This window comes from Sus scrofa, chromosome 3, assembly GCF_000003025.6.
Source record: "Sus scrofa isolate TJ Tabasco breed Duroc chromosome 3, Sscrofa11.1, whole genome shotgun sequence".
NCBI lineage: Eukaryota > Metazoa > Chordata > Mammalia > Artiodactyla > Suidae > Sus > Sus scrofa.
Genome location: NC_010445.4, coordinates 58,308,485 through 58,333,741, shown reverse-complemented (window position 1 = coordinate 58,333,741; position 25,257 = coordinate 58,308,485). Strand labels below are relative to the sequence as shown.

The 25,257-nt window shown below is 42.7% G+C and overlaps 1 protein-coding gene across 5 annotated transcripts in view; it reads left to right on the top strand.

The window, feature by feature from the left end:
- Window positions 1-25,257, top strand: part of KDM3A (lysine demethylase 3A) — a 54,892-nt gene that overhangs the window by 21,259 nt on the left and 8,376 nt on the right. For 3 of the 5 annotated variants that reach the window (XM_003124935.6, XM_005662401.3, XM_013995985.2), the window contains exons 9-21: window positions 630-793; window positions 2,826-3,343; window positions 7,859-8,063; window positions 12,698-12,912; window positions 15,333-15,485; window positions 15,747-15,842; window positions 16,215-16,342; window positions 17,981-18,176; window positions 19,196-19,368; window positions 19,755-19,991; window positions 21,297-21,468; window positions 24,224-24,311; window positions 25,125-25,255. In XM_003124935.6, the coding sequence (XP_003124983.3) occupies window positions 630-793; window positions 2,826-3,343; window positions 7,859-8,063; window positions 12,698-12,912; window positions 15,333-15,485; window positions 15,747-15,842; window positions 16,215-16,342; window positions 17,981-18,176; window positions 19,196-19,368; window positions 19,755-19,991; window positions 21,297-21,468; window positions 24,224-24,311; window positions 25,125-25,255 (2,476 nt within the window). Of the gene's footprint in view, window positions 1-63; window positions 214-629; window positions 794-2,825; window positions 3,344-7,858; window positions 8,064-12,697; window positions 12,913-15,332; window positions 15,486-15,746; window positions 15,843-16,214; window positions 16,343-17,980; window positions 18,177-19,195; window positions 19,369-19,754; window positions 19,992-21,296; window positions 21,469-24,223; window positions 24,312-25,124; window positions 25,256-25,257 lie in introns of all 5 variants that reach the window. The other 2 variants (XM_021087280.1, XM_021087281.1) reach the window with 1 other exon arrangement.

The window sequence follows — 25,257 nt, the reverse complement described above, 5'->3', positions numbered from 1 at the left end:
GGGAAGGGGACAAGTGTCCTAACTTTGTCCCACAGGCCTGTCATGACTTGATATTTTTTGCAGCTTGGGATGACCTTTATGACTCGATGAGCCAACATACGAGCAAGAACCATGTCCTCAACCCTTTTGCATTGTAAAGGCTTATGTTGGTACCCAGTAGGCACCACTGCCTGCAAGAGTCCTATGTGGTCTGGTCTCCTGCCAGTCTGCGCAGTAAGTGCGTGGTGGGCACTCAGTAATGTTGAACTGAATGCATGTGAAGCTGCCACCATTTGAAGACTGTCGATTATAAGCTCACTTCTGTGCATTGCATTGTTGAAGTAATTGCCACATGGCTGCATTTTCCTGGCATAATGATTCAGAGATCTGTAAAAGATCAGCTTTTGTGATCTTTTATAGGAAGACTCAAGTTTTGTGAAAAGCTGGAGTGACTTATTTAATAGCCCTCAGGTATAAGCCCTTATTTTGTGATTTATTACTTGTTCTCCTATCCTGTTCTTTTTATTTGGTGATGGTATTGTGCTTGTTTGCTACTAAACCAAGCAAATGAAGTTGAATCTTGCTAGCACTTTGTAATGCCTCAGCTAGAGGCTTTCCTTTTAATACCTGTTTGGTTTGGTATCTTTTAGGCCTCTCCCAGTGTGTGTCCAGTACAGTCTGTTCCCACAACAGTTTTTAAGGAGATACTGCTTGGCTGTACTGCAGCAACTCCGCCGAGTAAGGACCCGAGACAGCAGAACACCCCTCAGGCCGCCAACTCTCCACCTAACCTTGGAGCAAAAATTCCTCAAGGGTGAGTACTTAGATGTTAACAGTGTTTTATGCTGGAGTTCCCGTCGTGGCGCAGTGGTTAACGAATCCGACTAGGAACCATGAGGTTGCGGATTCGGTCCCTGCCCTTGCTCAGTGGGTTAACGATCCGGTGTTGCCGTGAGCTGTGGTGTAGGTTGCAGATGCGGCTCAGATCTGGCGTTGCTGTGGCTCTGGCGTAGGCCAGTGGCTACAGCTCCAATTCGACCCCTAGCCTGGGAACCTGCATGTGCCGCAGGAGCGGCCCAAGGAAATATCAAAAAGACCAAAAAAAAAAAAACCCCAAAAAACAGTGTTTTATCCTGATATGAAGAAAGGTTCTTCTGGCCATGGTTCTTTCTATCTCAGCTGACATTACTCAGATGGCAAGACTGACCCTCCATTCTGTGTTTCATAGCGTATTAGCAAAGCTAAAACTTGATGTGATGACTTGCTGTTTCTTGTACCTCAGGTTGTCCAGGGACGTTAGTTTCCATGTTGTTCAGGTGCCTTCAGAGGTGAAAAGGGTATTGGGGCATATACAAAACTGCATACAAAAGGTTATGGAACAGAAGGGGATAAGACGGAAGGGCAGCTTTCTTGATACAGTGAGAATGGTTAATTGAAATACTGTAGACAGTTGTAGAATAGACGTCTACTTTCAAGGAATAGGGAGCAGATTGGTTGTATGTTAAAGACTGAGGTCAATGGGAGTGTGGAGGAGGGGAGACAGGGTTCTGGTGAGTGGTTCTCATCAGCTGGGACTTCAAGTGTAGGTGAGAAATGGGGCAGCAGAGAAAGTATTAGGTCATAGAAATGAGGAAGCCATAGTTAGGAGATAGAGTTACTAATTTATAGTTGAAGGTGAAAAATCTAACCCGAGATTTCAAGTGGTTACAAGGTTTACAGAAGAGTATTAAGGAAAGGGTCTCTTTTAGAAGGGGTGTTGGCCTGTGTAGGCAGTAGATAAAGCCTCAAGATATGGGTCAGAGACTGGTGTAGAGAGGTGGGCTTGAAGAACCACTGCAGTAAGGTGGGTTCACTGGAGGAAAGTGGGCTGCCTGGGATAGAGCGTGGAGGATGGCATAGCAGTCGGATAGAGGGTAGAGTGTTCTTCAGAGCAGAAAGAGGGAAGGGTTAAGAAGTTTGGTGTCTGAGCAAAGATGTCCAGGATGAGTGTTTAAATGAGAACTTCCCAACGATAAGATCCTTCATTAGAGGCAGGAAAAAAGATGGAGCAGGAAGGATTTTGCATTTTGCTGGGGAAAGAACTTTAGGATGAAATTTAGAGACGCAAAAGTTCTTTAAGGATACTCCTGGAAGTTCCCATTGTGGCTCATTGGTAACGAGTCTGACTAGTATCCATGAGGATGCTGGTTCAAACCCTGGCCTCGTTCTGTGGGTTAAGGATCCAGCATGGTGTGAGCTGTGGCTTAGGCCAGCAGCTGCAGCTCTGATTCCCCAGCCAGGGAACTTCCATATGCTTCAGATGCAGTCCTGGGAAGCAGAGGGGAAAAAAGACAAAAAAAAAAAAGGATACCCCTGTTGGGGTTGAAGGGACAGCAGCTTGCTCTGTGAACAGTCAGCCAACTCTTCTATTTGTTGTGAGTCCTGATCACTGACTAAACAAGAATGAAATTATCCAGTGCTAAGGCTGGTTACATGTTCAAAACCAGACAGGGTTTTGTGCTGGTGGTGGTTTTGGTTCCATGTGATGTTCAGTTTGTTTTGAGGGAAAGCTAAGGTTCATTATGCTGTAAGAAGCAGAAGTAACTTGAAGTAGTAAAAGATGTATGAAGAGTTGCAGATAAGATTTAGGATTGTATTTTTCTTAGGGTTAAGGATAATTTTTGCATAGCCATTAACCGATTACTTTTAACTCCAGCTCACAGAAACCTATCCTAAATTCTCTTATACAATTGGTTTTCTTTTCTCTTTCACACTGGTGACCTTAGAGAGCCAAACAATTGTTTTTGGAAGATAAGGAAGAAATGAAAGAGGGTCTGGATGCTAGTTTTGCATATTGTCTTTTTCAGGTGTCATAAACAGATTTTACCAGAACTTTCTTCCTGTCTAAATACAAAACCTGAAATACTGAGAACAAAACCAGAAGTTGTCTGTAAAGTAGGGTTGCTATCTTCAAAGTCCTCTCAGATTGGAACTGGAGACCTAAAAACCCTGAGTGAACCAAAAGGAAGCTGTACCCAGCTGAAGACCAGCACTGGTCAGGAAAACAGCTTGGAGCCTCTTCCTCCATCATCATCTGGCCTTCCTAAGGAGTGCTCACCTACAAAGCCGCCTTCTGCAGCAGAAGCGGAAATTGCTGGTACTCCTGAACTGCAGAAGCACCTAGAACATGCACCTTCCACATCTGATGTCCTTTCTAATAAGCCAGAAGAGAAAGCAGGTGTCAGTAGTAATAGCTCCGATAGTTGTGTGGAAAAAAAGGTAGAGCCTCCAACTTTAGGTTGCCAGACACAGAACTTAAAGGAGTCTTCGGTAAAAGGAGATGGTGAGAGCTGTTGTACAAGAAGCAACAATAAAATCCAGAATGGTGAGTGTTTCTTCATATCTTTATTCGTAGAAGGTGAGAGATGGTACTGGCTACATACATATCTCCTTTCCTTATGAGAAAATAATCTGACAGTGACTGTATATGAAAGTTCATATACAGTCAGAAGAGTTCAAAGAAGAAAGTAAAATCCCCAAATCTTCTCAGAAATGATTATTGTTAATATTTTGGTGGCCCTGGTTCCGTATATATAGAAACACAGATAAACTGTATTACTCAAATGAGTTTATACCAACAGTTTTACCCAGTGGATTAGTATAGGTGTCTATCAACTTTTTAAATGCTTCAAGGATTCCATTGTGTGCATTTACTGTAAGACTTAACTGGTTCCTATTAGGTGGTTTCCAATTTTTGTTTGTAAGAAAATAATTTTGAGGAGTTCCTGTTGTGGCTCTGCAAGATAAGAACTTGACTAGCCTCCATGAGGATGCGGGTTCAATCCCTGGCCTCACTCAGTGGGTTAAGGATCCAGCGTTGCCATGAACTGTGGTGTAGGTCACAGATGAGGCTTGGATCTAGTGTTGTGGCTGTGGTGTAGGTTGGCAGCTACAGCTCTGATTTGATCCCTAGCCCGAGAACTTTTATATGCCTTGAGTGTGGCCCTTAACAAGACACACAAAATAAAAATAAGGGAAAAAAAAATTTGAAATCAAATTTAAAACAGGAGGTCCCACTGTGGCTCAGTGGTAACGAACCCAGCTAGTATCCACGAGGACATGGGTTTGATCCCTGACCTCAGTCAGTGGGGTTAAGGATCCGGTGTTGCCGTGAGCTGTGGTGTAGGTCATAAATGTGGCTCATATCCCTTGTGGCCGTGGCTGTGGCGTAGGCCAGCAGCTGCAGCTCTGGTTTGACCCCTAGCCTAGGAACCTCCATATGCTGTGGGTGTAGCCCTAAAAACACACAAAAAATTAAAAAATCTAAAACAATATGGTGATTGCTTTATCTTCAGCCTATCACTGATCTTAACATCCAGGTTGGGGTGGAGAAGGTAATTAAAATTTTATACTCAGGTAGTCCACGTTTGGAATTTTTTAAAAAGGGAATTGTATTCCCACCTCTAGAAGAGGGATTTTTAGGTAAAGAATTTAAAGAGCACTGAGACAACAGAGTCTCTGATTTAGGGGAGGTCCTGTTGTACCTAGAATTTAAAACTAAGTACTCTTCTTTAGAGAAAATTGCATTTCATACTACTTAAGTTTTAGGATGCATTCCGGTAATGGTAGTTATCAGATGTTCTCTTACCAGAATTAGTAGAGCTAAATGGCTTCACTATGTCAAAAGGTTCAGATCTGTTACAATTTAAAAATACATTTGATAACTGTCAGCAGTGTGGGAAAATTAACTTTCAAAAAAACCCTAATAAAAATGTTATTCTTTTAGATATGTAAGAAATGAATAGCCAGGAGTTTCCATTGTGGCTTAGCTGGTTAAGAACCTGACATAGTGTCTGTGAGGATGTGGGTTCAATCCCTGGTCTTGCTCAGTGGGTTAAAGATCTGGCATTGTCAAAAGCTTCAATGAGGTCATAGATATGGCTTGGATCTGGTGTTGCTGTGGCTGTGGCACAGGCTGGCAGCTGCAGCTCCGATTCACCTCCTAGCCTGGGAACTTCCGTATGCTATAGGTATGGCCATAAGAAAAGAAAGGAAAAAAAAAGGAAAAATGAATAGTCTACACTTCAACTTTTACTGTAGACTCTGAAAGTAGAGGGAAAAGATGGGTGGATTTGACTGGGGGTCTTTTTGAAGTGGAATTGGGGGAATTGGAAAAGAATTTTCCTTGCTGAGTAGTACTTGGGACCTAGCTTCTTCCTTTTTGAGACTTAAGTTGATAAAGCTGTTAATTTGCATAAAATTAATTGCATAAGATTATACTGTTCCTCAGGAGTTATGTAACGCTCCAAAGAAAGTGAATATTCATAACCAAGTCCCTGTTCTATTTTTTTATCCTTTTTGAGTCATCAGCCTTCACATTGAGCTAGTTTTTAAGGCAAATTATTTTAATATTATGTGAAGAAACAGTAAAAGTTCTATACTGGTAAGCACATTATAGGTAGTTACGGGGTCCAGCTTTTGTCTTACTTAATATGTTGTGCAGCTGTGCTCCCACTAAAATGGTTTGAATAGAAATGAAAAACCTGGTTACGTTGTGGTGCATGCTGTCTACTGGGACTTGAGGCTGGGGAGTAAGAAGAGGTGTAAGCCTACCAGGATCTCTGTGCTATTTCTACCACTGTTGCTTCTGGGCATGGAAACTGTTTTTGTGCCTTATGCCAGTGTTTGCTTAGGGGCTAGAAGACAAAAGCAAGCTGGAGTTGAAGAGCTGCCCTTTTCTTGTTTGGTAGATGTGTGGCTCCTCAGAAGTTTGCTTTTTCTCCTCCTTGGATCTGCTCTGAATTGAATCATTGATGGGAGAATGATTGCTCTCCTCACTGAAGAGCTAGATAGAGAGAGTTCAACTTGCTTATTTCTAGATATTTCTTCTTTTGAGCCCAGGCAGGACAGATAAGATAACCTTTGGACTCAGCCTTGGGAAAGCCCAGTCCACCTCCAAGGATGGTGTGTTTTCAGTATCCGAGTAGTTAAAACTCCATCATGAACTACTGATCTCTTTATTTTTTCTCCTTTCTCACACTTCACTAACTGAATAAGAGTATTTAAGGGGTCAAGGCCTGACAGCATCTGTTTAGCATTTACAGTGTGCTCTAGTCCTGCCTTAAGAAAGAAGTAAGATCAGAACACCTCTAGGGAATTATTAAAGATGCTTCTTCTATTTAAAGCTGCCTTTGGTTCAAGGACTTCCAGTTTCTTCCAAGACTATACTATATACCAGCCTTCCTCAAAAGTTCTGGCTTTGTTTTTTGTTTGCATAAGAATCTACTTTCCTCTTCTCAGCTCCCCTGGACCCTAAGAAAAAGTCTTTTTGGTTGGTTTTATATGAAATACAGTTGTCACTCAGTGTCTGAGAGGGATTGTTTCCAGGATTCCCGGCCCCACTCCTGTAGATACCAAACATCCGAGAATACGCAAGTCCCAGGTTTTCCTTTGTTGTCCGTCCGCAGGTTCTGAGTCTGTAGATTCAACTGACGTCAGATTGTGTAGTATTTTCAGTCTGGTTGGTTGAGCCCCTGTATTCCTCAAGGCTCCTGACTTATAAATGGATTCCCTTCTGTGCTGACACAGTGGGTGCCCTTTTCTGTGACATCTCTACTTTTTTCTCTTTTTTTTAGAAACCATACTATCATTTCCTTTCAAGTTCTTCTGCCCATTGTAAATTAAAACTTAAATTATGCATTCACTTAAAATCAAAATCCTGTCTTTAGCCAGTGCTCTTAATCTTGAATGGAACATGCATATGAGGGAAATTGACATCTCTTGGAAGCATTTAGAAGGTAACTCTTGTTGGAGTTCCTGTCATGGCTCAGTGGTTAACAAATCTGACAAGGAACCATGATGTTGAGGGTTTGATCCCTGGCCTCGCTCAGTGGATTAAGGATCCAGCATTGCCGTGAGCTGTGGTATAGGTTGCAGGCACAGCTCGAATCCTGCATTGCTGTGGCTCTGGTTTAGGCTGGCAGCAACAGCTCCAATTCGACTCCTAGCCTGGAAACCTCCATTTGCCATGGGTGCAGCCCTAGAAAAGACAAAAATGAGACAAAAGAGAAGGTAACTCTTATAGATCAAGGGGACTGTTCAAGAAAGCTATTTGGTTTTTGTTATATTTAGAATGGTAGCTTTTTCAGAGTACTTTAGAAACATACCTTAGGGCAGTCTATTTTTTTTTTTTTTTTTTTTTTTTTTGAGTGAAGAGTGACAAAATTGACTTCCGCACAGTCTAATGTTTCTTGAGGTGACCCTATTTCTGTGTATTACTAAGTTTGCAGTGAGTTTGAATTAAGTACCTGATTTGGGAAAGTCTTCCCCAAGTGTTTATCTTATCATCTAGGGTTGTGACTAGAAGTATGTGTTAACTTATAATCGTGAGTTTAGATATTGAATTTGGGGTTGTAAGTTGCTAAATGATTCACCAAATGAGAAATACTTCTAAGGAGAAAACTTCTAGTTCCTCTGACAGTTGTCTTTTATTTTTATTGATTTATTTATTTTGGCTTTTTAGGGCCACACCTGTAGCATATGGAGGTTTCCGGGCTAGGGGTCGAATTGGAGTTGTAGCCACTGGCCTACACCACAGCCGCAGCAACGTGGAATCCAAGCTGTGTCTGCGACCTATACCACAGCTTATAGCAACGCCAGATCCTTAACACACTGAGGGAGGCCAGGGATTGAACCCACGTCCTCATAGATCCTAGTCAGGTTCATTACCACTGAGTCACGACGGGGACTCCTAGTTGTCTTCTTTTAGAAATTACAGTTGAATCAGTAATTGAGAAGAGTTCTCCCTTTGAGGAAACTGACCCTTTGAATAGAATTCAGTCAAATATTGATGTGATTTCTAAAAATCTGAGGTCCCATTTCCTTCATCTAATTATTGTAGCCCCGTCCCGGAAGTCAGTTTTATCAGACCCAGCCAAACTCAAGAAGCTGCAGCAGAGCGGTGAGGCCTTTGTGCAGGATGACTCCTGTGTGAACATTGTTGCGCAGCTGCCCAAGTGCCGGGAATGTCGCCTGGATAGCCTCCGAAAGGACAAGGAACAACAGAAAGACTCGCCAGTATTTTGCCGCTTCTTTCACTTCAGAAGGTAAGGTCATGGGGAAAAGCTGAGATCACCTGGCCTGGTACTGTATCTTTCCCCCTCCTCTTCTGTCAACAGCAAGGCTAAAACTGAAAAGAGTAGAGATTATTCTTTTTAATCTGCGGGGTTAGAAATCTAGATCTTATTACACATCACTTCTTTCTCATTCTCCTTTTCAGGTTTTTTTTTTGCTTTTTGCTTTTTAGGGCCACACTGGTGGCATATGGAGGTTCCCAGGCTAGGGGTCAAATTGGAGCTGTAGCCGCCAGCCTACACCACAGCCACAGAAACACAGGATCTGAGCCATGTCTGCGATCTGCACCACAGCTCATTGCAACGCCGGATCCTTAATCCATTGAGCGAGGCTGGGAATCGAACCCACAACCTCATGGTTCCTGGTCAGGTTCATTTTTTGCTGTGCCATGATGGGAACTCCTTTTTTTTTTTTTTTTTTTTTTAAAGCAAAGAAGCTTAAAAATGAAAACTTCTATATATGAAAATAACAAACATAGGAAAATTCTGAAAGTTTAAAAAAACCTCCAAAATAACTACTATTAACTTTTCAGTGCATTTTACTGTTTACATGTTCATAAATATATATTATGAACCCCATTACCTATATGGTGGGTTGTGTATACTGTTTTGAATCTCAGCTTATCCTAATACATACTTTTCCAGTAGGAACCATTTGATGATGTTAACCTTTGTGCTGTAAATCCTTTTTTTTTGGTCTTTTCCAGGGCCGAACTCACGGCACATGGAGGTTCCCAGACCTAGGGGTCTTTTTGGAGCTGTAGCTTCCGGCTTACACCACAGCCACAGCAACGCAAGATCCGCGACCTACATCACAGCTCATGGCAACGCCGGATCCTTAACCCACTGAGCGAGGCCAGAGATTGAACCTGCCACCTCATGGTTCCTAGTCAGATTTGTTAACCATTGAGCCGTGAAGGGAACTCCATGTAAATGCTTTTGAATAACTACAAAAGCCCATAAATGCAGTGTTTAAAAATTCACTTAACCCTTGTTGGTATTAAGGTTATTATCTATTTTTTGCCATGAAAAAGAGTGGAGAAATGATCATCTCCTTGTCCCCATCTCTGATTATTTACTTTGGAAGGGTTACTGGAAGTGACATTACTAGGTCTGAAGGTGTGGGTGTTTTAAGGCTTTGATATGCAGGTTTTGCCAAATTGCCCTGCCTGAAGGTTACCTACTTGTGTCCATGCCCTCTGGCAGTGTTTGAGTATTCCTATCTCTTCGTACCTTTGCCAGCAGGAAGAGGTGTTTCTAAAAAATATATATATTTTCTACTTCTATGGGCAAAAACTTTGATTTTTTTTTTTTTTTTTTTTTTTTTTCCTTTTCTAGGGCCGCTCCTGCAGCATATGGAGGTTCCCAGGCTAGGGGTAGAATTGGAGCTGTAGCCGCCAGCCTATACCAGAGCCATGGCAACGCTGGATCCTTAACCCACTGAGCAAGGCCAGGGATCGAACCTGAAACCTCATGGTTCCTAGTCAGATTCACCAACCGCTGAGCCACGATGGAAACTCCCAAAATTTTGATTTTTACATTGCTCTTTTTTTTTTTTTTTTTTTTAATGGCAATACCTGCGGCATATCGAAGTTCCCGGGCCAGGAGTCAGAATTAGAGCTGCAGCTGCAGGCCTGTGCCATAGCTACAGCAACACTGGATCCTTAATCCATTGAGTGAGGCCAGGGATCAAATCTGCATCCTCAAGGACACTGTGTTGGTTTCTTAACCCGCTGAGCCACAATGAGTACTCCTACATTGCTTTTTTTTTTGTAAGCCAGATTTTCTTTAAAATTAATTCTGTCCTGAGTGAAGAAAAAAGTAACCTTCTGGGATTTTGTTTGTTTTGTTTTGATATATAAGTGAGCAGTGTTGTTCTGGGTATAGATGTGTTTTTATTTATTTTTATTTATTTGTATTTTGTCTTTTTATTTATTTGTCTTTTTAGCTATTTCTTGGGCCGCTCCCGTGGCATATGGAGGTTCTCAGGCTAGGGGTCGAATTGGAGCTGTAGCCACCAGCCTACACCACAGCCACAGCAACGCTGGATCTGAGCTGCGTCTGCGACCTACACCACAGCTCACGGCAATGCCGGATCGTTAACCCACTAAGCAAGGCCAGGGATCGAACCCGCAACCTCATGGTTACTAGTCGGATTCATTAACCACTGCGCCACAACGGGAACTCCTGTATTTTGTCTTTTTAGGGCCGAATCCACAGCACATGCATATTAGGTTCCCAGGTTAGGGGTCGTGAATCAGAGCTGTAGCTGCCTGCCTACACCACAGCCACAGCAATGAGGGATCCGAGCCACGTCTGCAACCTCCACCACAGCTCATGGCAATGCCAGATCCTTAACTCACTGAGCAAGGCCAGGGATCGCACCTGTGTCCTTATGGATGCTAGTCAGATTCGTTTCTGCTGAGTCATGTGGGGAACTCCTAGATACGCTTTTAGATTTGATACATTTTCTCAGAAATCTAGGTAGTTTCACGCCAACTAGTTCTAATCATTAACAGAAGTTTTGACTTTTATTTATTTCTGTCCCCCCCCCTTTTTAAATCAAGATTAAAGATTACTGATGACCTAAATTAAATGCACAGGTATTTTAGATCATTAATTATACCTGGCCTAGGAACGTTCAGAGTTCAGCTTATTTAATGAACTACAGTTTTTAAGATAGTAGTTTGTTCTGTTCATTCCTGGGTGAATTGAAAAACATCATGATGATGTGTGTGTGTGTGTGCGCATTTAGAACTCTTGATGTGGTAGCATACCCTTATATTAGAATATATTCTGAATAACAGCTGGCTCAGAATAGGTACTCAGTAAAGGTGACGTCTTGTCAACTTCTCTGGAGACTTTTTTATTTTTACCTAGGTAAGTGTGTTAAGGTATATATGCATTTTGGGGTACTTTTATGTATTTTGAAGAGTGCACAAAATGGTTATGCTCTATACAGATCTGTGTATTCCTATTATAAAGTTGATTTCATGTTCTTATGTCTCTTCTACTGGAAGAAATGGGACTAGGTAAATTGTTCGGTTTTAGTTTAAGTTGCAGAGGTATTTTAGGGAGGGGATGATAATTTTTTCTTTTGAATATTATTAGAGCGTTTAAAAAACTACTATTTTGCCACTAAATAGAAACCACTAGTTTTATGACTTAACTGTTTTCCCATTTTTTTTACTTCTTTGAAGGGAAAGTACCTTTATTTAATATTGTCTAGTAGAAGCCAGTATAATAGAAACCAGAACAAACTCACTTCTTTGGTTAAAAGAATATCATAATTTTAAAAGCAGAGCCTTTTCGCCACGATATTTAGAGTGAAGATTTGAGATTGTCATTAGTCCTCTCATCAAGTTTGTCATTAAATTCTGAGGATGAAAGGGAGAGCATAGGGTGGGTCTCAGTGGTGAAGCTCAGTTGCCAGATTCTGTTTTCCATCTCCTCCCCAATTGAAATGGTTTTCAGATTTCGTTTTTAGAATTTTGACTATCTCTGATTTAGGCTGTCACTTAAAAACTTGCATCTCTCTTTGGATTCCTAGAAATACATTTGCATCTGTTATGCAATTCCCAGTGTCCTTCCTGTTCGTTCTACACTCTTCTGGACAAATACTCTTTCTCAAACACAACTTTATGTATGTCTTCTCGGCTCAAAGAATTCTGGCAGCTGCCCAATGACTAGCAAAGAAATCCAGGTCCCTGCATTGTTCTTGGTTTTGTATGAAATACCGTTTCCCTTGACATGGCTTCTCTTACCTAATGTCTACCTTTTCTTGCAAGGCCAGACTTAATTACTTAACAATTTTGTTATGCGAAGTCTTTTTCATATTAGCCCCATGGAACTCATAGTCAGTACTTTTTTCTCTGGCTCCTGTAGGATTCAGTGCCTGTTAGGATGCCTGTCACATCCTGCTTGACTGGGTGTTTTGTGTCTACTTCTGTGTCTTCAGCTAGATTGATATATAATGTGTTTAAATCTAAAACTAATACATAGCATAGAAAAAACACTTCAAATGTTCAAGATGTTGAAAGAGAATATTCTGAGAAATATCCTGCTCTTTGGTCCACTTTCATAGGTACCAAGGCCCATCTGAACACTGCCTGTCATTCCAGAAGGTTGCAGAGTAACTTGCAGCTAGGATTCCTAAAGATCCAGGTGGTCATGGCTTCAGTGATGTCTAGACTTGGCCTTCCTTTGCTGAGCATTATTCTTGAAGCAGTAGTTGTATTCAAATCTGGTCAGATTATTTATCACCTTCTGGTTTTTATCAGTTTCATTCTGTGGTGGCTTGTGATTTTCCTTGCTATTAAGTTTCAAGTCACACATGTTCAGTAGCTGTCACTGTAGGCAATATGAGTAGATTCTTGGTTCAAGTGCAAAGTCACCTCCCTCTCCCTACCAGTCCCCCTCTCGTTTGGTGGAAGACTTGGAAGTTTTAAAAATCTTTCTGTTGATGTTGCCAAGTAGCAATTGTTGTAATTAGCCATGAAGACTATAGAAAACTGGGAAGGAATTGGTTGATTGAATAACATGTAAATAGTAACAACAAGCTATTAATATTTTGAGTGACAAATACTCTTTTTTCCTACTTTCTCTAGGTTACAGTTCAATAAACATGGTGTATTGCGGGTAGAAGGCTTCTTAACACCAAACAAGTATGATAGTGAAGCAATCGGCCTGTGGTTGCCTTTAACCAAAAATGTTGTGGGGACTGATTTGGACACGGCAAAGTATATCCTGGCCAACATTGGAGACCACTTCTGTCAAATGGTGATTTCTGAAAAGGAAGCTATGTCAACTATTGAGCCACACAGTAAGAGCATCTCTTAGGGGGTAGGATTTTTGAGTCCAACTTGATTTTCATTCTTAAATGACACCTAAGTCCTAATTTCATGGGTTCCATTTTTCACCCATAAGTTTAGATGACTTTGGTATGATGAAGTTACATTTTTCCTTTTGTAACAGATTCTGCCTATTGACTTCATCAGAGTCAGTCACCTCTCTGTGAGGTTTATTTGGGGACAATTACTAAAGGAGTGGAACTCCTTTTTTGTTAAGAAAGGTAAAGGTGAGATGGTGGTGGAATTTGCACAGCCTTACCAACAGTATGGGCTCACCAAAAGGGGGTGGGGCCTCTGATTGGTCTGAGACAAAAGTTCTTCTTTTTTTTAATTTCCAACGCTCATGCTTTTGACTTTATTTCACAATGTCTCCCTCCCACTCTAGGATTCACAAAGTAGCTTTAATCCTGGGGCTTTTTACCCTCATCTGGAATGTCTCTCAAAGTTCATCCCACTCATATTTCATGAACACACCTAATTATTAGTGCAGGTGTTTGAATATCAGTAACCAACTCAGAATCCCTGTCCCAGTAGCGCACACAGCACAGCCATTTCCTTCCTGAGGGTAATTTCCCAGCCTCCTAATTATACTTCACGCTTCCTGATTGACTATTCATGTAACCATTTGAACTAATTCCTGCCACACTAGCAAGTCTTGCCTGACACCTTGTTTAGTCCTCTTCCTTGACAAGTCTTTGAAAGCACCAGGTTCTGATGGTATAGCCCATGGAAGCCTGAGCTTCCCTTCCCTCAGCTGCCTCCCTAGGATCACCCTTCCTTATGCTTTTACCCTTGACTCACTCCTGCCATCATTGCTGCCACTCAGACAAAGGTTCTTAATCCAGAATGTGTTTCAGGGAAACATTACAGAAATACTTGGAGGTTCCAGCTGGGCGTGTGCAGTGTCCTCCACTCTCTAAAAGCTCTCTCACACTAATCTGGCAGCCCAGTAAGCCACAGAGATCAGTGTGGGTGACACGTTAGAGCCAGAACTCCCTCATGGCATCTCAGGGTATAATGTCCAGAGACATAGCACACCCATCTGTGAGGTGTCCAGCCCCAAGCACCAAAGGACATCTGGCTTTTTGTTTTTGTCTTTTTAGGGCCGCACTCAACGACGTATGGAGGTTCCCAGGCTAGGGGTGGAATCAGAGCTCTAGCCGCCGGACTACACCGCAGCCACAGCAATTCAGGATCTGAGCTGCTTCTGCGACGTGCACCACAGCTCACGGCAATGCCAGATCCTTAAGCCACTGAGCAAGGCTAGGGATCGAACCCATGTCCTCATGGACACTTGGGTTTGTTAACCACTGAGCCCGATGGGAACTCCAGGGCATCTGTCTTTTTAAGTATCACACTTTCTTCCATCATTTTATCTTTCCCAAAAGATTGAGAGTTAAAAATGAAGCTTTCCCATTCCTCGGATAGATTTCTTTTCAGACTCTCCATAACATTTATGTATGTTTCATTGTAAGCATCCCAACATACCAGTCTTAAGAATTTTGGTTGTAGGTTCCAGAAACTAAGTGAAGCTAGTTTAAGCACAGCAATAATTTATTGGATAAGTTTGAATACTATTATGTCCAAGGAATGGGAACTGGGGCATTCCCAGGAGCAGAAATTCAGAGCTAGGTGGGAAGCCAGAGTAGCCGCAGTCCTCCTGACGTGAAGAGCAGCTTTAGAAGCACTCTGTTTTGTTGGGGTAGTAGAGACTGATAAGTCAAGAAATGTGAGAGGAGGAACCCAGCTCAGCTGCTCCATCCAGGTTCTTCACACGCCCTGGGGTTTTTAATGGCCTGAGTAGACTTAGGGCACCTGTGAATCAGTTACCTGATACTCTGCTGAAGTTTGGGTTTGTGTATCTGAGTCCGTTTTTTTTCCTTTGGAGAAGGCGTGATCCATGCTGCCTTTATAGTCTCAAAGAGTCTCATGATGCAGAAGGTCAAGAACCACTGCTCTCTTATAGCTGTATCTGAACTCCAGCTGTGTAACCACTGCTGCTTTTTTCATTGATGTACTCAGCGGTCCTAAGTACATACACGCCAGCAGTGTGCAGAGCTCCGGGGTGGGAGCGGGAGCGGGGATGCCTAGGTAGGGCCCAGGAGCACGGGTTCTGCTTGCACAGAGTTGGGTTTGCCAGAGGGAAGTAAAACTGTACCTGGCTGTATACTGTGAGAGGTCTGAGTCTGAAGTACAAATACAAGTTGATAGGAGTGCTGATGGAGTCCAGGAGAGCTTCATGGCCAGGGAGGCATTTGAGATGGGCTCTGGAGGCTGAACAGTTAGTGGGAACTCTGGTGAGAGAAGAATGACACCAGCTCCCTTCCCTCTTCGTGTTTTATTTCAGAAGCCTTTACCTCCCCTAGACTAAGTGATTTATTGATTTTTGCAGGACAGGTTGCTTGGAAGCGAGCTGTCAAAGGTGTTAGAGAAATGTGTGACGTGTGTGACACCACCATCTTCAACTTGCACTGGGTGTGTCCTCGGTGTGGGTTTGGAGTGTGTGTGGATTGCTATCGGATGAAGAGGAAAAATTGCCAACAGGGTGAGAACTGACTTGATTCTTCTCCAAGCCCCTTGTACTCCTAAATTAAGCCTTTCACTGGACTTCCCTGGTGGCCTACAGCATAACTACGCAGCATTGTCACTGCTTCGGCTCTGGTTTGATCCCTGGCCCTGGAACGTCCATTTGCTGTAGCTGCAGCCAGAAAAAAAAAGCCTTTCATTGATTTGTGGCTGATGGATTTCTGAAGCTTTTGGGGCCAGAGTCCGTGAAGAGCAGTTACTACAAATCAGTTATTTGCAGGTGCTGCCTACAAGACTTTCTCTTGGTTGAGATGTGTGAAGAGTCAGATACATGAACCAGAGAACCTCATGCCTACACAGATCATTCCTGGAAAAGGTACCTCATGGGGCGTAACGATTTTCTTTTTCCCCTGTTTTGGTTAGCTCATAGGGGCTGCTAGTTTGGTTACTTTATGGAGTATAATTACTTTCTAACTTTATTTTAGTATGTACCATAAATTATCCAGAAATAATTATTAAATACTGTCCCCAAACTTTTTGATAAAGGCCTTGTAAATAATTTTGTAGGAAAGGAAATGGCACTTTTGGGGGAAGGCATACTTAGGAAGAAAAGGAGGGAATGTAAGCCCCTTAGAGTATTATGCGAAAAAAAGTTCTCCTTTTGGAAATAGCAGCTTCTGCGTTGTAATGTTGAGGTTGAAAGTACCTAATATCCTTGTTCAGATGTTTGCCTGTGCCCTTTTTTTAGCCCTCTATGATGTTGGAGACATTGTTCATTCTGTAAGAGCAAAATGGGGAATAAAGGCAAATTGTCCCTGTTCAAACAGGCAATTCAAACTCTTTTCAAAGCCAGCCTCAAAGGAAGACATAAAACAGGTATTACTGTCTATGCTAGATTTACCATCCTTGTGATTGTTGTCTCTCTGTTTTCAAATAACCCAAGGATTTATATAATATATTTGAAAGGAACATGGGGAGAGCTGTGGGTGGAAAGAGATAAATTCATGTTTCATGTGACATTTCATAAGCCCATTCTCAATTTTCACATTATTTTTGTGGACCTCATCTGTAGCCTCTTTTAGTAGGTTTTAATTTTTGTTCCTTGAAAAAGGAAAATCCTCTTCTATTATATATGGTCTACCTATAAGCTGCTGTGAATTTTGTATGGGTATTTTTTTTTTTTTTAAACTTCTCAGGACTTCCCATCATGGTGCAGCAAAACGAATCCGACTAGGATCCATGAGGTTGTGGGTTCAATCCCTGGCCTCACTTAGTGGGTTAAGGGTCCGGCATTGCTGTGAGCTATGGTGTAGGTCACGGACATGGCTCAGATCTGGCATTGCTGTGAGCTGTGGTGTAGGTCACAGACATGGCTCAGATCTGGCATCGCTGTGGCTGTGGTATAAGCCAGCAGCTGTAGCTCCAATTCAGCCCCTAGCCTGAGAATCTCCATATGCCATGGGTGTGGCCCTAAAAAGACCAAAAAAAAAAAAATCTCATGTTTTATAGAGTTAAAATTATTCAGATAAGCTTTAAAATAAATTACTGAATATATTTTATCTATATATATGAAGAATTGAAGGAAATACTATTGAAATGAACCTTTTTGTAGCTATCACTCAAAGTGAAAAAATGTACATTTGCTTAGTGCTTGAGGCCTTTTCCTTCACCGGTGGCACCATCACATTTTCCTCCCCACTGTCTCCTTTCTCTTCTTCACCCCAGTAATCTTCATCCCACGTCGCTTTTAACAATTATTTTACATTTTCATAAAGCTGTGTATCAGGGGCAGCACAGGTAGAAGAATTGTGATCTTTGGAATCAGAATTCTTTTCTTGCCGTTTTCTAGTTGCATAAGTTCAGCTCAGATGAATGTCAGCTTCCTCTCAGTAGAGAAATAATAAACAATACTGGTCATTGGGCATCACATGTTTGTATCACATGTAAAGCAAGGGCCAGGACCACAGTAGGAGTGTGACTATTTTTTTTTCCTTCTTAATATGTGTGTGTAAACTCAATAGCTGAGTTGTCAGACCAGTTTTTTAAGTAACAGAAATATAAGTGATACGTTCTGTCCAGTGTTGGTTTTTTTCCCCCCAGTTTATGTTTGCAGTCTTTTAAAGGCTGTTCCTCACACTTTAAAGACTCCTACCTTGTCCTAAATCAGAAGAGCATTTTCTTTTTTCTGCATCCCATTTCCTTCTAATTCACAGCTGTGTTGCCCCCCCACCCCCCCCACCCCCGCCGCCTCATTTATTCAGTCCCTCACTCAGCCACCAGGTTGTGAGTGCCTGTTCAGGACACTGGGGTGAGTTCATAGGGGAACTATAATTCTTAGAAGGCAAAAATTAAAATCCCTCTTACATTACAGTTCTGCTCTATTATTGCGGAATTACTGCAGTTGTAATGTTTTGGATATTTATCTCTTGGTGGTGAGCAGTTAGGGGAGGAGAGAAGAAAGGGGAAATACAGTTTTTCAGCTCATGTAAAAGTCTCCTTTTATTTTCACCACAGACTTCCTTAGCTGGAGAAAAATCGACTCTTGGTGCCGTGCCCCCACAGAATCCCTCAGCGTTGGAACCAGCGGCTGTGGGTGGGGAAGCTGCCTCCAAGCCCGCCAACAGCGTGAAGCCTGCCTGTCCAGCCAGCACCTCTCCTTTGAACTGGCTGGCAGACCTGACCAGCGGGAATGTCAACAAAGAAAACAAGGGTGAGTGTTTCTTGCTTTCCTACTGGTTCTGGAGAACTTGCATCTGTCCCCAGAGGGACCTGGCAGCCCCGGTTGTTGTGAAAACAGAGTGGCTAGAGGTCATGGGGAATGGAACGTGGTTCCCTGTAGTTATCCCGTGACCTGACACAGATGCAAGTGTTTTCAAAGTGCATCACCAGAAAGGAGAACTTTTGCTGATTGATAGACTGGAAATTCTTGGGCCAGGGATTGAACCCATGTCACAGGAGCAACCCAAACTGCTGCAGTGGCGATGCCAAATTCTTGACCTGCTGCGCCAAAGGGGACTCCAAGGTGTAGTTTTAAAATTAAAAAAGTGGGGTAAGGGTCATGTGAGGAGTCACAAAAAGAATAAAATTCAATACCTATTTATAATTTTTTAAGAAACCTTAAATAAGGAATGGAAGGGAATATCCTTAATCTTAGGAATTTCTACAGTAAAACTAATAGCAAACATCATAATAATGATTGAATTTTTTAATTGGTTGAATATTTTTAACAGTTTCCTTAAGATACCTGCTCTCACTATTTTATTAAATGTGCTGTAGTCTGGCTGTTGCAGTAAGGCAAACAAAGCTAGGATGGGGAAAAAAAAATAAAACTGTTGATTTTTGTAAACAATTTAATTATACATGTGAAAAATCTAAGAGAATATATTTATAAGCATATCTGTCAGGGTTAATAGTTACAATGTTAATTTACAAAAAACAATTGTATTTTATATAGTAGGAACAAACAAAAAATACTGTTTACCATGGTATCACCTTAGATATTGGAGGTGTGTGTGTGTGTGTGTGTGTGTGTGTGTGTGTGTGTGTATTTTAATAGCACTTAGAAATCCTTGTCCATATCAATAATGTCATTAGTTTTTATCCTCTTACGTTTTTTGGTTCTAGTAAATGAAAACCAAGTTCCAAGTAATTCTATTAATAGACAACTAGTGAGGAAGGGATTTGCCTCAGAATGCTTTTCCATCTGGATGTTTTTGGTTTTGTTTTTAGAAAAACAGCCAACGATGCCAATTTTAAAGAATGAAATCAAATGCCTTCCACCCCTCCCCCCCTTGAGCAAATCTAGCACAGTCCTCCACACCTTTAACAGCACAATTTTGACACCTGTAAGCAACAACAATTCTGGTTTCCTGCGAAATCTCTTGAATTCCTCTACAGGAAAGGTACGTGTTTCTTTTATTGTTTATGCTCCACCTTAAAAAGATGAATAGTCAGAATAGGAAGAGACTAGGGAAATTGAAACGGAAAGTAGAAAGGCAACTGTGAGTCCCATGTGTTCCTTCGTGGATACCGAAGGCTGTTTCATCGGCAGGTGGGCTTCGCAGGATTATAATTCTGGGCTGGGTCATTTTCTCCCATTAACACCTTTTCCTGAACCCACTTCTGAGAGCTGTGATGTTGGGTAGAGGAAGAGGACTTAGCTCCCTGAGGGTCCCGGCTTGGACTTCTTCCTGAATGTGTAGTGTTTGCTCATTCTGCCGTTGGAGGAATGCGTTCTTTGATGGTAGGGAACAACATACTTAAGACTTGTGCTCTTTTTCAAATTCAGACAGAAAATGGACTCAAGAATACACCAAAAATCCTTGATGACATCTTTGCCTCTTTGGTGCAAAATAAGACTTGCTCTGATTTGTCAAAGAGGCCTCAAGGACTGACTATTAAGCCCAGCATCCTGGGCTTTGACACCCCTCACTACTGGCTGTGTGATAATCGCCTGCTGTGCCTGCAAGATCCCAACAACAAGAGCAACTGGAATGTGTTTAGGGAGTGCTGGAAACAGGGGCAGGTAAGAGAGGCTCCTGCTGCCCAGCCCGCTCGGATCCCCTTCTGGTGCTTTTAGAACACTTCTGATAACCCCACCCCACCTCCGGCCCCTCCTCCAGGTTATAGATGCTATATACTATATTTCTTTTACTGTACTTGAATGTTTAGGGTAAATATAACTAGAGTGCAGAGTATGGCTCTGAGTCTTATTTTGCAGCATGTATTCCTGAGCTGCATTTTCCAGTGAGGTTTTGATGGCTTCTGACCAGTCCTCCTCAGGTTTTTGATGAGAGCGTTCTGGGCTGCATGATTCTGGTGTGCTAACCCTCGCTAGGAGAAGTGGGAGTGTGACTAAGGCCAGTGTGGTTTGGGGGATTAGACAAAAACTGGGTAAAAATCCGGCATCTCTCCTGCATGAATTAGAACCTTTGTGTTGAGGCCCTTTTAGGTGGTCCTGAGCCGTATGGTATTGTCCTGGAATTGGTGTGTAGTCCCCCAAGGGAAGGGGCCTGCTTTCAAGGGCAGCGATGCTCCATATTGGTTGCTGGTTTAGGAGATGCATGCGTGGCTTTGTAGACCTGCTCCTCTGCTTTCTTGTTTGGATTTATGTTTTCTGAATCTTTATCATCTCTTCTGGACCAAATGAAGTCCTCACTAGAGAAACATTTTGCTCTTAGACAAGGCCAGGACTTGGAGAATTGCTAGTAGCAAAAAGTATGCATTTAACAAAAAAAATTGTTTTCAGTCCTGTATTCTGACAAGACTTGCTCATAATGGCAGTGACAGAATGAATACAGTCTGCATCCCTAGTGTCTTGTTTGGATTACATAGTGTTTTTAAAAATGCAAACTTGTTGCCAATATTTCAATCAGGTTTTTTCATGTAAAGATCAGGATTTCTAGCTTGTCTTGGATAGCCAAAAGACCTGGCAACCTCAAGGCCACAGGCTGGAGGCCAGTGGCAGCACCTTCATAGGACAGGGCACTCCTGCCACCTTTGTCCCTCACATCCCCTGCCTGGCCTTTGAGCCTTTGACTCAGTTTTCTGTGAGTAGGGATTGGAGTCAGAAGGCGTGATCCTTGCCCTTAGAAGCTCACTAATGTAGTTTGAGAGCAGAACATGAGCAGGGCTGAGTGGCGAAGGCAAGAAATGCTGAGCGTGCTCAGAGAGCTAAGCTTTCACTTTGGGATCCTTGACCCCACAGTCACTTTGAGACTGAATTCCAGCCAGAGAAAAACAAATCAGCAGCTATTGGAGGAGGGGCTGCCACGGGTGTGGGGACAGGGCTGGGGAAGCTCAAACTAAAGTCTTCGTTCTTTTCTCTTAGCCAGTGATGGTGTCAGGAGTGCACCATAAACTGAACACTGAACTTTGGAAACCCGAGTCCTTCAGGAAAGAGTTTGGGAATCAGGAAGTTGACCTAGTTAATTGCAGAACCAATGAAATCATCACAGGAGCCACAGTAGGAGACTTCTGGGATGGATTTGAAGATGTTCCAAGTATGTATTAAAGACCTTTGAAGCGGGGTGGGCACGGGAATTGCAGGAGTCGGTGGCCCTTCAGTGGCAATAAGAGCATTTTTTATGACACTGGAGTTTACAATTAGTGTCTTATCTCCTCCCGCCCTTAAGTTCTGTTTTGGGGCTGAGCCAGGTTCCCTTCGTAGTTCCTTAGAGAGGTGTGGTTTGGGTCATCTGGACTTGAGGTGACTCCCTGTCTGTCCTGTGACAGAAATGCTGTGGGTCCACTTGTGCCCATAGAAGCCAGGACTTGTGACTCAAAGCTGGTGCTTTTATTTAGCTTTTTACTTTGTTAAAATTTTAATTGTTGTTTAACAAGGTAAGTAGACCTGAAGGTGCCAGAGAATGTGAGTCCTCTCAACCCACATTGGTCACTGCCTACGTCTTCTGAGCAAGGGGGATTGTGGGGTAAGACAGCTGTGACTGGAGCTGAGTCGGGGCCCTTCACGTGGATTGGCCAGTCGGTGAACTGTTTCCGAGAACATCACATCCACACCGGACCCTGGGATTCCCATCAGCATAGGCACTCGTCTTTCCCCCTCGCCCCCGCCCATCCCTCCTGGGATTTGGCCAGTTCATTCTTTAGACTCTGAGTAATTCTAGTTTGCTCACTTATCATTCTCATTCTCTGGAGACATACTTTTTATCTTGTAATTGCCTGCTTCTTTATTTCCCCTTACCCACATGTACGGTCCCATATTGTCAACAAACTTTATAACAAGTAGAGCCTACTCTTAAATAAGGCATGATGGGCTTTCCACATGTAGATGTGAAGATGGGATAGTTATCTGGAGATCAACCTCTGAAATGGAGAGGGGGGAAGCAGGATGGGGTAGGAAAGGGAGTCAGGTGTGGTGCAGACTCAGTGAAATCTCAGCCAGTCTGGCAGGGGGTTCTGGAGCAAGCATTGCCCCTCATTGCCTCAGGTTGGGCTGAAGTGGGAAATGTCAGGGCTTTTATCCCCCTGTCTCTGGGTAGTGGTGCCCTGTGAAGGCCGTGACCTGTGGGGTAGCTCTCTGCAGCTAAGGCAGACCCCAAAACCATGTCTGGGCAGCCAGTCCTTTGTTTCTGTCTTTTTTTTCTTTTCTTTTAAGTGCTGCACCCGCAGCTTATGGAGGTTCCCAGGCTAGGGGTTGAATCGGAGCTGTAGCCACTGGCCTATACCACAGCCACAGCAAAGCCAGATCTGAACTTTATCTGCGACCTACACAACAGCTCATGGCAATGCCGGATTCTTAACCCACAAAACAAGGCCAGGGATCAAACCTACGTCCTCATGGATACTAGTCAGATTTGTTTCCACTAAGCCACGATGGCAACTCCCAGACGGTCCTTTGAAAGGGGATCGGGAGGCACAGCTACCACAGTGCACTCTCCAGATAGGCCTGGGTTCAAATCCTGACTCCTGATATGTACTTGTGTACTTGAGCTTGAGTACTTTGATTTTTCGGGGTTCCACACTTCCTCATGCCTGTAGCTGGTTAAGGCAGCACAGAGTCTATGCAGTTTGCCTTTTCCACATTGATGATTCTGCTGCCCAGACCACCAGCACACCGTCCACACTGTTGTGCCACTGGCATGCTGAACATACACTGTACCCCGTGCTTTCCTGTGTGTGTTGTCTCCTAGAGTGGATACCTATTTAAACTAGATTATGGACAGTACTTGGTTGACCATGAAACATTGTACAAATGTAACCTACTCAGTACTGTGTAAGAACCTATATGGGAAAAGAATCTGAAAAGGAATGGATATATGTATAACTGATTTACTTTGCCGTATACCTGAAACTAACACAACTTTGTAAGTCATCTATATGCCAATAAAATGTATTAAAATACACACACACACACACACACACACACACACACACACACTTAGTGTTTGAAATTAGACCAGGGTTCCAGTTCCAGTTCTGCTGCTTCATCTCAGGCATCTCAATTTCCTCATCCCAAAGTAGGAATATTAAGTAGTACCTGATCTTATTGGGGTGTTGGATTTTGTTGCAAGGACTAAATGGTTAAAACACTTAGCGGAGACTGGGATACAGCAAGCAATGAATAATAGTTGTCATTGCAGTTAATAATTATCAACATATCTTTTTCAATTAGAGCTCCTTGGTTCTTGGTTCCTTGGCATTACCTGCAGTGGGTAATTGTTCTCTTACGAGAAAGTAGTTCTAACTAAACCCTGTATGTATCATCCAGAAGATGGAGAGATTGGGGGCGGAGGGGCGGTGGCCGAGTGGGCTGTATGGGTCCTGTTTCTGAACATCTGTGGCCTTTGATTGTTAAAGTGCATTGCTGTTTGTTAGCTGCGGAGCTGTTCACTTCTAGAACACAGAACAGGAGGCTGGATCTCTTGAAAAACCACCTTTGTGGCATGGACAAAAGGGAGTGTTTGAAATCTCAAAAGGACAAGTAGCAGTTTAATAAGTATCTAGAAAAGATAGGGGTCTAATACAAATTAGTTGCTAATCTTTATTTTGCTACGTACCCTTTGCTGCTTCCTGGGTATGAATGGATTTCTTGGCACTGTAGAAATAACATGGTTGGCAATTTGCAGGAAGGGAGTATTAAAGGAAAATAATATACTAAATGTATCATGATTTGAGGATTTTGCAGAGATAAATTTTATTTGGATTGTTAAGGCTTAAAGTGCTAATTTGCCATTGATTTTGGTCTGTTTCTGAGTTATGAGTAGTAACAAGTCAGTAATTGTGGTTCCCTTTCAGACCGCCTGAAAAATGAAAAAGAGCCAATGGTGTTGAAACTTAAGGACTGGCCACCAGGAGAAGATTTTAGAGATATGATGCCCTCCAGGTAAGATGGGGAGGGGGGATGATCCTGTCCTTGACTTGGTAGGATAAATTCTTTTTGACGTGGTGAGATGAAGTTTGTTACTGACCCAAGTCTGGCTCACTAATGAAAACCTCCACTGTAGTGCTCCTCCAGGGAGAGGCCAGCTCCACTGTGCATGCACTGATTTGGAGGCAGGAGACAGGAAGAACATGTTGGCTCTGGGTATAAGATGGTGCTGTCATTGCCTAAGGCATTAGATGACAAGACAGCACAACTGCTACGTCCATTTTCTTGATTTGTGAATGAACCTTATCATCAAAAACTTATTGTCCGGAGTAGCCATCATGGCTCAGCAGTTAATGAACCTGCCTAGCATCTATGAGGACGCGGGTTTGATCCCTGGCCTCGATCAGTGGGTTAAGGATCTGGTATGGCCGTGAGCTGTGGTGTAGGTTACAGACCGGCTCGGATCTGGCGTTGCAGTGGCTCTGGTGTAGGCCAGAGGCTACAGCTCCTCTTAGACCCCTACCCTGGGAACCTCCATATGCCACAGGTGCGGCCCTAAAAAAGACAAAAAAAAATTTTTTTTTGCCCAAATCTTTTGTCTGAAATAGTCTAGGTCGTTTTGATACCTCTGTGTGCTGTGGGAGAGAAAGAAGACGTCTTTGTTCACAGCCACTGTAACTCTGATCTTAAATACTGTTAGTGATAGCTCCCTCCATCTTCACTAGAACAGATAACTTTGTCTGTCTTGGTGAAGAAGGAAAAAAGCAAATCCCACAATGTGTCAGAAACACAAGTTTATTTTGCAAATTCATGGTTCCCTTGTCCTAGGTTTGATGATCTGATGGCCAACATTCCACTGCCTGAATACACAAGGAGAGACGGCAAACTGAACTTGGCTTCACGACTGCCAAACTACTTTGTTAGGCCGGATCTGGGTCCCAAGATGTATAATGCTTATGGT